We start from the raw sequence: 11704 nt of genomic DNA on the forward strand, positions 1-11704 counted from the left end.
ACACAATCATATAGGAATAATTTATCACTCGTTAATAAAAGAGCAATTACTTATTCACATCACCCCTCCTGCGCGCCAGGCGTTTGGATGCAGGCACGCGACTGGGGCTCGCGTAGAGGCGGTGGGGGGGGGCTGTCCGCGCTCTGCCAAGGTCAACTAACCCCCACCCCGAGGCCCTGGGGGCTTTTCCCCCTGGATCCCCTGCTTCTCAGGGTCCCCACTCTGGGGTCAGGGGGTCAGATCTGTGACCTGGGAGTACCCAGGCCAGGGGACTGTGAAAGCCCGGCGCACGAATGATCTTCAGGCTGGAAGCCATCCCTCCAAGAGCCTGGATTTCCGAGGCCTCGGAGCCGAGCGCCCGACGCTCCCCGGAGGCTGGGGGCGTCCTTGGCCACCCTTGGCCGAGCAGCGGCTGAAGAGCAGCCAGCCGCCTGCCGTGTGCCGGAGGCCTGGGGGGTGTCGGTCCCAGTTTCTTCCCACCCCGCACCTTGGAGACGCTGCTGCTAACCCACGTTCATCTTCACCTTCTGGCAGAAACACTTCATTTTCTTCTTTTTATTTATCTCTGTTTCTGAGGTTTCACTGCCAAGCCTGCAGTCTTTTTTAAAAGATAACACCGTGGTCGGCCGCGTCTTGCTCAAAGTTAAAGCCTGTGCCCAGCCCGGGGAGGCTGGTCCCGGGGCTCCGGTGCGCGGTCCTCCTCCAACCCACCTGCTGTTGCCGCGTGCCCCGTTCTTCCAGGTGGTTACCCCCACGTGTCGTGGCTCCCACCCCAGCACCCCCTTCTCCAGCATGCGCCCCAGCGAGGCTGCCAGTTGAATTCGTAACCAGTGTTTCCTAACCCAGGTCATGCAGATGCTCATCACCGCGTGGCCACAGGGGTGACCCCTCGCTCTGGCACGGTCCTTCGTTTTTCCTGGAGTTTACAGCTGACTTTGTCTTTTGCCCTTGCCCCAGGTGCCACCCTCCGGGGCCTACTCTGCTCCACGGCACGCACTCTGCTGGCACTCTGGTTTCTCCCTGGGGGCAGGGGTGTCTCCTCCAGGCCTCCCTGATGTCCCCTCCTGGGCCGGGCACGCGGCCGTCCCTTCATAGCTGCCCCTGACTGCCCTTCACCACCCCATCTTGGGGTTTGTGTTTCCCTCTTTCTGGGTTCACGTCCAGTTTTAGCTGAAGCACATTCCACTGTCTAAGAAAGGCCCCGTGAGCCCTCGAATGTCAGCAGGTCTAAGCCACGTGGCCCAGTCCAAAGTGAGTCTGCAGCCGTATCGCTGTTCCTCTCCTGACCCTGAGGCCTGAGGTCGCACCACGAGTGTCCCACATTGTGCCAGGCACTCGCAGGGGAGGTTTCAGCTCTGGGGGGTTCTTAAGTGTTATTTCTCGGATAATGTTCCCCTCTTACCTTCTGTTTTCTTTCTGGGTTTCCTAAGACAGCTGTTGGCTCTGTGTTCATCTTCTCTTCCGTTTCTTTTTTTTCTTTCTGGAAGGCTTCCTTGACCTTGTTTTCCAAACTTTCTATTGATTTTTGGTAATTTTAGCAGGTCTATTTTTAGCTCCCAGGACTCTTCTTGTTTCCTGATGGCTCCTTTTTCATAGCACCCTGTTCTTGTTTTATATCCTCTTCTGTCCCTGTGAGGACACTGGTTGGATTTCCCTCGTTTTTATCTACTCACCGCATGGTTTCTGCTTCCTCTAGAGTCATTTCCACTTTTGTCAGCATTGGCACCTCTTCCAGACACCTGGTTCTCTGGTAATGTTTACTGGGGAGGCACGCAGGCTGGTGGGATGCCCTGTTGAGAGTGGGGCCCGTCGACTGGCAGTTGTGGGTGATCAGGCAGGAGCCACTCTGCACGTCCCAGAGGCCACAGTGGGGACCAGGGCCACCAGACCTTGGGGTCCACCTCGGGCAGCCGGTGGAGTGGGACGCCTGGGCTGAGGGGGCAGCGCTCGGGGGGTCAGGGAGCCCAGGGCCTGTGCTGGGCGAGGGGCTCAGCGGCTCACCTGTCGCAGGGGCTGCTCCCCCTTCCGGCTCTCTGGGTGCCTTGGGGCTCAGGGCTTGCCCCGGCCACCTGGCGCGGCGGGCGGGGGTCTTGGACGCTGTGCCCGGCCACCTGGTGTGCCCCTGCAGTGAGTGTCCTGCTGGCTCCCCATGGTCACTGCGCCCCCATCAGGCTCCGTGCCCGCCTCTGAGGCGTGGGGTTGACGGTCGTCCCCTCGCTCACTGGGGGCGTGTAGCTTAGCCCTCAGGAGTGAGGGGCGTCGGTGCCTCGGGTGTTCCCAGGAGCCCACTGGCGCTGGGTGAGTGTGAAGCTGGGGCACCACGGTAGACAGACAGGGCCTCCCTGGGAGCCGAGCTCGGCCACGGAAGCCCTGAACGACCTAAGGCCCCAACGCTGGAGTGCTGGGGCTGCCTCGCGTCTGCCCTGCGCTGGGGCGGCGGGGGTCTCTCCTCCTCCGGGGCTCGGGGCCGGGTCACACGGGGAGCAGGGCGCTCACTGGCCCGCCAGCATCGCGCCATCCACTCGGTGGGAGGAGGGGACAGAGAGTCGGGTTTGACATACTTCCCCCAACGTCAGGATCCAGGCTGTGGCTGGCGGATCTTCCCATTGAAGGACAAATAATAAAAGTGGGGCACCTTGGTCAGGAAAGGGGAGATGCCGTGGCGCACAGGGCCTCCTTGCCAGCAGGCCTGCCCGGACCCTCACGTGGACACACAGCCACCCAGAGGCGGTGGCTTTGGCCAGTGGTGACTCGAGTGGGAGCGTCTCGGGCTGCGGGTCGGGGCCCCCCGCGTGCCTCTAGCCGGCCTGCTCCGTGGGCCTTGCTGGTCCCCCCCACGGCCCCCCTTGGCTGCAGGTCCGGGCCCCCCACGTGCCTCTAGCTGGTCTGCTCCGTGGGCCTTGCTGGTCCCCCCCACGGCCCCCTTTGGCGGTTGCTGCCCACCCAAGCGCTGCCACTCAGTTTCAAAGCCCCCAAGCACCCCGCCCAGGGTAAGCCCATCTCGGGGTGCAAACCACCCTGGTCGGGAGAGTTTGGGAGGACTTGGCCCTCCTGGGACAGCAGGAGTAGGCTCCCAGTCCAGCCGCCCGTCCGGGCAGGGGCGACTGCAGTGACCAAGAGCCAGGACAGGCTGATCCCCAGGGTGAGCGGTCCAGGGCCTCCAGAGCCCAGCGTTGTCTTCTCAGAGCCAAGGAAGTCCCTCTCTGCAGCGGCCACTGGCCTCATCGTCGATGCCTACAAGGCCGAGGGATTGGGAGCCGCTGACGTGACGGCCTGTCAGCTTCTGCCACAAAGGCCGGCAGACCCCTCACCCTGGCCCTGGGGCTCCCATGTCTGCTGGCGTCACCTCATCACAACAGCCCCGGGGCCGTTCAGCGGGCTCATCTCTGAGCCCGGATCACCCAGGCCCCGGCAGCACACGTCCGGAGGGTGTGTGTGTGTGTGTGTGTGCCTGCGGTGCATGCCCGAGGTGTGGGCCCCAGGCATGGGGTCCTGTACCGCAGCAGCCTTACTGGAGGCAGCCATCAGGGCCTCGTGGGAACAGTCAGCTTTGTGCTGGCCGCAGAGGCAAGGTCCCGGGAGGAGGGGGCAGGGACAGGGGAGGGCAGGAGCCAGCCCTGTTGGCCCCACCAGGCTCGGCGTTTGGTCCGGGACAGGAGCGGGCAAAGGACAGCATCGGGGAGGCTGATGGGCCTGGTGGTAGGTGTGTGGCCGCAGTCCCAGGCCCTGGCGTGGGGCATGCCCCCCCGTCTCTGAGCTCTCCTGGGGAAGGGGCATGTCGGCCACCGGCCAGTTTCTCATCAGCATCCCCTGGGGACACGAGCCGACACTGGCCACTGCATCAGCACAGGACCCTGATGAACTGGCCCTGCGGACAGAGATCTCCAGGTAATTAGGCAGCGGGTGTTTGCAGGGGGCCTGACGGTGTGCGTGGTGGGAGGAGGAAGCGCCCGCTGAGTCCCTGCTGGGAGCCATGCGTGGCCTGCACCAGCGGTCCCAGGGCTGGACCAGGCTTCCGGTGCAGTGTCATCAGCCCCTGACGCGCGGCCCGGGGTGGGCGCTGTGCGTAGAGCACGTGTCTGGACAGGGCAGGGTCCCGAGCCCTGCGTGCTGGCGGCCCAGGCTTGGCTCTGAGGCCTGTGGCCCACACACCCAGCATCCTGCCCGTCAGAGGGTGCTCTTGGGTCCTCAGTTGCCGGCGCACCTCCTCTGATATCTGCCTGCGGTCAGCTGGGCTCCATGGCCCCGGCAGTCCCCAGACGCCACGTGGTGGGGTGACACATGCAGGCAGGCTGCGCCTGGACCACAGGGTCCCAGCAGGGCCACGCCCGAGCCGCCCTCGGAGCCCGCGTGGGTGTGCTCTGCACTCTGGCCTGTGAGCGGGTGCCCCTGCCCCTACCCGCCACCCCCAAACCGCACCTCCTCACCTGTAAAACGGGTGAGACATTAGTGCCCCAGAGACCGCCTGGCCCGCTCACCCCAGGTCTGCCTGTCACGGGCTGTGCCCGCAGCGGCCCTGTCTCCCCCACTGCTTGGCTCTGGTGTTTGCAACCGCTCGGCGCCGTGTCGAGCCCCCTCCTGCTACGGCGGGCCACCTTGCCCACTAGGGATCGGGCCAGCCCACCCCCGCTGCCCGCCCCCGAGCCGGGCAAGGGGCCCGAAACGGCCCGGCCACGTGTGCCGCACTGAGTGTGTCTGTGCCTGCCGGCCGGACGGAAAGTGGGCGGTGAGGATGAGAAACAGCGATGACCGAGGGGGACAGATGGACGTCGGGGGCGGGCGGTGAGCCCGTCGCGGGTGGGGCCGGCAGGGATGCTGCGCGGGCGCAGCCGCGCTGGGGAGCCGTGACCCTCTGTGGCGCATGGACGCCACCCCCCACCCGAGCTATTTCTGGCCTGGCTATGCTGACTGTGGCCTCCTGTTCTGCCTTGTAACCACGGTCGGTGACATGACCCTCCATGGGACGTCCTTGGTGCTCGAGAGGGTCCTGGGCGAATGCTGTCCAAGCCCGCCACAGACCGCTGACCCCAGCCTCTGGGACCCGAGGCCAGCTGCCCACACCTCCGAGCCTGGGCCCCACTCCAGCCATGGCCGCGCCGGCTGCCCTTAGGGCCGGGACCACTGGTGCCTCCTGCCCCTCCTGGCCATTCTGTGGCTGCTTGTTTTGCCCACATCCCCCAGGACCTGCTTTGAGTGGCAACAGGTCACAGCTTAACCGCTCACTGCTTCAGCTTCCTAATCTGAAGGTGGGCTCACACACCGAAAAGAAAACGGATTCTCGTGCGATTCCGACTCAGGCCTTTTTGTACCAGCTGGTGGACCCTCGTGACAGCCTGCGGAGTGGGTGTCACAGCCGCCCTGTTGCCGCAGCGAGGCTCTGGGCCTCAAGGCTGCCAGCCCTGTGCCATCTCTTTGGTGCAGATGGCCTTGGAGGCCACGCCAGGCCTGACACCTCCCAGCCTCCCGACCTTGTCAGCAGCCAGGAGGAGAGACTCTGAACAGCATCTGGTCCCTGTGCCCCCGCCCCCCAGGCCCAAGTGGCTGGTCCTCCCCCAAGTGCAGCCCTGAACCACTGCTCCTGAGCAGACTTGGCCTAAGCTGGAGGTGCCCCTCTGCAGGGAGGACACCAGAGGAGACCCCGGCCATTCTGTGCGGAGGCCCCAGGAGGGGAGGGCTTGGCTCTGGCGGAAGCTGAGGGGGCCTGGTGGCCTGGCATGGGACCCGGGTCATGAGGCTTGCAGGGGCCCTGAGGGGGCCCAGAGCGCCGTGCTGTGGTTTCTGTGAACGAGGGCCCGTGTGGGGTGGTTTTCTCACCTTGTGTGCAGGAGGTCAGTTCCCACTGGGGTCCAGTGGGGCTGGAGCCTGGGGCGGGGGGGATTGAGAGGAGAGAAAGGAGAGCCAGGTAGGCAGGGCGCAACCTGAGGGCGTCTGATGGGGGCAGACCTGGAGGCCCGAGAGGCCTGGACTGTGGAAGCCTGGAAGGCGGGGGCGGGGGGTTGGTTGTGGGACAAGGGAGGGAGACAGGCTGGGGGTGGGGACGCTTTCTCAGGTGGGAGGGATGGGGTGAGTGGGGGTCCAGGCCCTGGGGCCTGGCCAGGAGCGGCCTCCCACTACCTGGTGGGGGCTTCCGTGTTCCAGGGCCCCCACCGTGAGTTCGAACACATGACCCAAAGTTGGGCTTGATTATCTCATAAAGAGATGCCCCCTCTGCTTGCTCAGCAGAGGGGTTGCTATGGAGACCAGCGGGCAGGCCCCAAGGGGGCCAGGCCGGAGCCAATTACCGCGGCTGAGGCGAGGAGCGGGCCCACCGCCGGCCGCTGTGCTGACAGCAGGGCCCGTGCAGAGGGACTGACCCTCAGAAGTTGGTTTCCAAAAAGCCGCCAGCTGGGCAAGAGGGGAGCCGTGTCTGTGTGCCTGATGCCCGCCTCCTGACAGGGCCCAGACACGTGACCCGTGGCCTGTGGTCCTCTGGAGGCCCCGCATGGGGACAGCCAGTTCTGGTGGTGAGCCGACCTCAACCCAAACAACTTCATGGACCGTGGCTGCCAGCCTGGGAGCCACAGGTCAGGGTGCAGTGGTAACAGAGCTCAGTCGGGCAGGCATGTGACGGGTTGGTCATGATGGCGTGGCCCAGCTGTGGTGGTAAGGTCCAGAGTCTGGCCTGATGAGGACCTTCCCCCCGCCTGACCCCCACCCCAGAGAGTCCCCTGCCACAAGGTTTCAGGAACAGGAAGTACCATTTTTATAGCACAGGCACATTCCACAGTAGCAGCAGTGGGAGGCCACAGAGCTGGCTTCACCGGGCCCTGCCTCCCGAAGGAGGCCTGGAAGGAGACAGTAGGGAGGGGGTGCCAGCTGAGATGCCACTTGGTGACCTCCTGTGTGCTGCCAGCCCAGGGAGGGGCATCCAGGGCTTGCAGGGGGTGGGCTGGGGCTTCCGTGTCCCCAGCAGCCAACAAACGGCCCAGGCCCAGTGGATACGCCTCTGGGCTTGGGGCAGGCGTCAGCACCTGACCAAGCAGAGAGGACCCAGGAAGGGGCAGGAGCCCAAGGTCACAATTCTGGGTGGGGGAAGCTGGCCCTTGGTCCTCTCCTTTCTCCCTCCGGGCTCCAACCCCAGCACTTAGCCGGCCTCAGGTCTGCAGAATCCTGCTCTTAGCTAGCTGCCAAGGAAGGTGTTAGCTGTCAATGCAGGTGTTAGCTGTCAAGGAAGGTGTTAGCTGATAACTCAAGTGTTAGCTGATAAGCCGTAACCCTCCCAGGGGGATTCACATTTTAATAGACTCACTCCAGAGGCAGAAAGAACCTCTGCATTCAAAACAGAGGCTGTAACGGTGGGACGACAGGCTGGGAGCCTAGTGCTGGGCGTGTGGCCCTGCCAGTGAGCCCAGCCTGGGGACAACACTCAGGAGCGCTTTCCCACCCACTGCAGGTCTTGGGTGAGGCCCTGCGATGGGGGAGGGAAGAGGGGAGCTGCACCCCCCTGGCTAGGGCAGAACCCCTGGGAGCGTGTCTGGGCGGGAGTGTTGGGGGCAGCTGGACTGGAGTAAGCTTCCTGCCCGGGTAGGAGATGGAGCAGAAAATGAGGCCGAGGGGATGAGGCAGCTGGAGGTTCACCGGGAAGCACGCCTGCCTGGAGGGGCTCTAGGGCGGTGCTGCAGCGCCCCCAGTCCTGGACCTGCCTGATCCCTGCCCCTGCCCTCAGGGCTCCTGATCCAGGAGCTGGCGGGGCAGTTTCCTGGGTCCAGCTGTGGGACCAGACCCAGGGTGAGGGCTGAGGGGCTGCAGCTCCCACCAATGCCCTGCAGTTTCCTCCAACCACAGCTCCCCAGGTGGTGAGGGCCCTTCGGAATCCAGGCAGGCCTTGACTCCAGGGGCTCTGGGTCACAGCCCCACCCTTCCTGCAGCCAGAAAGGACCTTCTTGTTGGGGGGGGGGGTTGGGTGCTGCTGCAGAAGCTGTCAGAAGACAGGCCTGGGCGTGAGCCGTAGCCCCAGACTCTCGGCATGAGTGGGGCCCACCTGGTGCCCCAGTGTTTGCCAGGGGCTTCTCTCCTCACCTGGCCTGTGAGCTGCTGGCGCTGGGACTGCGCGCAGGCCCACCAGCGCTCTGGCGTCTGCAGATGTGCGTGCCCCTCCCAGGAGGCCTTCCCGTGGACCCCGAGTAGTGGCTGCGGGGTGGCAGCTCGTGTGTTTGAGTCCCAGGCGGCAGTCAAGAATTCCCGCGGAGCTTGAGACCCCTGGAGGGTTTTGGGGTGCAGTGGCACCCCACTCCAGTACTCTCGCCTGGAAAATCCCATGGATGGAGGCTCCTCCATGGGGTCGCTAAGAGTCGGACACGACTGAGTGACTTCACTTTCACTTTTCGCTTTCACGCATTGGAGAAGGAAATGGCAACCCACTCCAGTGTTCTTTCCTGGAAAATCCCAGGGACGTAGGAGCCTGCTGGGCTGCTGTCTATGGGGTCGCACAGAGTCGGACACGACTGAGGTGACTTAGCAGCAGCAGCAGCAGCTTCCTCATGGCTGGTACGGCAAGGATCCCCGCACTGGAGGTCCTGGGGCGAAGCTCCTCCTGCAAACCCCGCCCCTTCTGGCCCCGCCCCGGCCCACTCACTAGGGGCGGGACCCTCCTGCACGGCCCCGCCCCCTCCGGGCCCGCCCACTCACCGCCCTCCGCTCTACCCGCAGGAAGCCAGCTGCTGGCCTGGGTGCTGTGGCTGCAGGCGTGGAGGGTGGCAGCGCCCTGCCCAGGCGCCTGCGTGTGCTACAACGAACCCAAGGTGACCACCAGCTGCCCGCAACAGGGTCTGCAGGCTGTGCCCGCCGACATCCCGGCCACCAGCCAGCGAGTCTTCCTGCACGGCAACCGCATCGCCTACGTGTCCGCCGCCAGCTTCCGCGCCTGCCGCAACCTCACCATCCTGTGGCTGCACTCGAACGCACTGGCCCACATCGACGCGGCCGCCTTCTCCGGCCTGGCGCTCCTGGAGCAGCTGGACCTCAGCGACAACGCGCAGCTACGGGCCGTGGACCCCGCCACGTTCCGGGGTCTGGGCCGCCTGCACACGCTGCACCTGGACCGCTGCGGCCTGCGGGAGCTGGGCCCCGGCCTGTTCCGCGGCCTGGCCGCCCTGCAGTACCTCTACCTGCAGGACAACGGGCTGCAGGCCCTTCCCGACGACGCCTTCAGCGACCTGGGCAACCTCACGCACCTCTTCCTGCACGGCAACCGCATCTCCAGCGTGCCCGAGCGCGCCTTCCGCGGCCTGCACAGCCTCGACCGCCTCCTGCTGCATCAGAACCGCGTGGCGCGCGTGCACGCGCACGCCTTCCGGGACCTCGGCCGCCTCATGACGCTCTACCTGTTTGCCAACAACCTCTCCGCACTGCCCGCGGAGGCCCTGGCACCCCTGCGGTCCCTGCAGTACCTGCGGCTTAACGACAACCCCTGGGTGTGCGACTGCCGGGCGCGCCCGCTCTGGGCCTGGCTGCAGCAGTTCCGCGGCTCCTCCTCAGAGCTGCCCTGCAGCCTGCCCGCGCGCCTGGCCGGCCGCGACCTCAAGCGCTTGGCCGCCACTGACCTGGAGGGCTGCGCTGTGGCCATGCGGCCGGCCCCTCCCGTCTGGACGGGAGGGCCTGCCGACGAGGAGCCTCTGGGGCTGCCCAAGTGCTGCCAGCCGGACGCCGCGGACAAAGCCTCGGTGCTGGAGGCCGGGAGGCCCGCCTCGGCCGGCAACGCTCTCAAGGGACGAGTCCCCCCCGGCGACGGTGCGCCGGGCAACCGCTCTGGCCCCCGGCACATCAACGACTCGCCCTTCGGGACCCTGCCGAGCTCGGCCGAGCCCCCCCTGACCGCAGTGCAGCCTGAGGGCTCCCAGCCCCCAGGCTCCCCCACCACGGGCCCGCGCCGGCGGCCGGGCTGTTCCCGCAAGAACCGCACGCGCAGCCAGTGCCGTCTCGGCCAGGCAGGCGGCGGGGGCGGCGGGGGCGGCGGGCTGGAGGGCTCGGGCGCCCCGCCCAAACTCGCCTGCGGCCTCGTCCCCCTGGCTCTCGCGCTGGTGCTGTGGACGGTGCTCGGGCGCTGTTGACTGGCCTCCGAGCACAAGGCCTCTCTCAGCAGCTGGGTGTGTGTACATACGGGGTCCCCTCGCGCCACCAGCCAGCCGGCCGGCCGCCCTCCCTGGCGGCGCCAACCCCCCTCCCCCCTCCCCTCTCCTGCCTCCCCCCTTCCCCATCTCCACCCGTCATGTTTACAGGGCACGGCGGGGCGTTTGTTCCAGAACGCCGCCTCCCGCCCGGAACGCGGTATATAGAGATATGCATTTTATTTTACTTGTGTAAAAATATTGGACGATGTGGAATAAAGAGCTCTTTTCGTAAGGTGTGGCCTCTCAGGCTGCGGCGTGCTGTGAGCCGGAGGAGGGGGGTGAGCCAGGAGGTGTCACCCCACCCAGAAAGCTGGGCGCTGCTGCAAGTGTTGAGGCCTAGGCGGGCAGTGAGACCCCTTTCAGCCCAGCACTTGTGCCAGCAGGAACCTGGGGCGCTCCGGCATCACCCCTCCCAGCCCCCGCTGGCCTTAAGGCCTACCGGGTGTGCCTTGGCCCCTCCATCCTAGCTGCCCTGACTGCAGTGTCTCCAGCGCAGACCATGCCTGGCAAGACAAGGCTGCCTTTGTGGGGCCATCGGCTCTGGGGTCACACAGTCCCAAGCGGTCCCAGCCTTCCAGCGCCACTTCGGCTGCCCCCGCCAGCTCCCGTGTGGGTTGGGGGGCTGGTCCCAGAGGGCCCTGCAGGTAGGCTCGGGTGGCCCTGTTGGAGCCCTGGACAGTGAGCGAGGCCCGGCAGCGGCTGTGTGCCACCCTCACCCCTGGGCCTGGGGGCTGCCGGCAGAGCTGGAGCTGGGCCTGCGCTCCGCACGCCCACATCATTCTGCACACACGTGCACGCACAGGCCGGGCACGGACCACACGTGTGCACACATGCACATGCACGTGTGCTCACCCGCAACACAGGCAAAAATATCAACACACACGTTTTCCCAAAACCTGGGTGTAAGGACTCAAACTAGAGAAGCCATGTGGCCACCCCGCCCTCCCACTGGGGCCAGGGCCTGGGGAACCGAAGCTGGAGGAGCACACAGTCTGCTGGGGTTGGGGGGGCAGTGAGCGTTGCCACGGAGCCAGTTGGCTGTGGGCGCAGCTGGGGCTTCAGAGCCCGGGGGAGGGGCAGCGGACCGGGTGTGCTCAGCAACCAGCCCCGGCTCCCCCACCCAGCCCCTCCACGCCCCTGGTAGGGGCTCAGACCCCCACCCCCACCCCGGCCCATGGCAGAATCTGGCTGCTGCAGGGAGGGGGCGTCCCTGTCTCTCCTGTCCGTCTCCTTCCCTCCACGGCTGGGTCCTCCCACCACCTTCCTGGCGGCCGGGAAACTGCAGACGTCCATTTGCTCAGAGCTCAGAGGCACACCTGAGCTCCTCGGCTTGCACACCTCCTGGGATAGGGTGGACACTGCTTCTGAGAGGCACCTGTCTGCCCCTGGGGCACTCCTAAGGCTGACTGTGTCTGTTCCCACCAGCTAGCCCTCAGGTGGGAGCCGGGAGCCCCCCAGAGGCCCTGCCTCCAAGGCCACACACTCCTCCCGCTGTTGCCCAAGCCCCAGCCCGTCTTCTGGGGGCCCTGTGTCTTCCTCCCGGCCCCCAGGACGGA

At 65.9% G+C, this 11704-nt stretch overlaps 1 protein-coding gene and 1 long non-coding RNA gene across 3 annotated transcripts; one reads left to right on the forward strand and one right to left on the reverse strand.

The window, feature by feature from the left end:
- Nucleotides 1-540: 540 nt before the first annotated feature.
- LOC145526422 (uncharacterized) lies at nt 541-6169 on the reverse strand. Its single transcript, XR_014068884.1, has 3 exons — nt 6115-6169; nt 5815-5862; nt 541-3234 (listed from the first exon to the last, which is right to left on the reverse strand). It is a non-coding gene; the product is annotated as an uncharacterized LOC145526422 (long non-coding RNA).
- A 113-nt stretch (nt 6170-6282) lies between these two features.
- RTN4R (reticulon 4 receptor) lies at nt 6283-10380 on the forward strand. Of its 2 annotated transcripts, none has more exons than XM_081541904.1 (2): nt 6283-6563; nt 8689-10380. In XM_081541904.1, exons 1-2 carry the CDS (start codon nt 6482-6484, stop codon nt 10086-10088), a joined length of 1482 nt encoding a protein of 493 aa, XP_081398030.1. In that variant the 5' UTR covers nt 6283-6481; the 3' UTR covers nt 10089-10380. The 2 variants fall into 2 exon arrangements, with proteins under 2 accessions (XP_081398030.1, XP_081398031.1); XM_081541905.1 differs by having other exon boundaries at nt 6283-6503.
- The last annotated feature ends 1324 nt before the right edge of the window (nt 10381-11704 follow it).

The sequence above is a fragment of the Giraffa tippelskirchi genome, chromosome 11, assembly GCF_054371585.1.
Source record: "Giraffa tippelskirchi isolate mGirTip1 chromosome 11, T2T-mGirTip1v1.2.pri, whole genome shotgun sequence".
In the NCBI taxonomy this organism is placed as follows: Eukaryota; Metazoa; Chordata; class Mammalia; order Artiodactyla; family Giraffidae; genus Giraffa; species Giraffa tippelskirchi.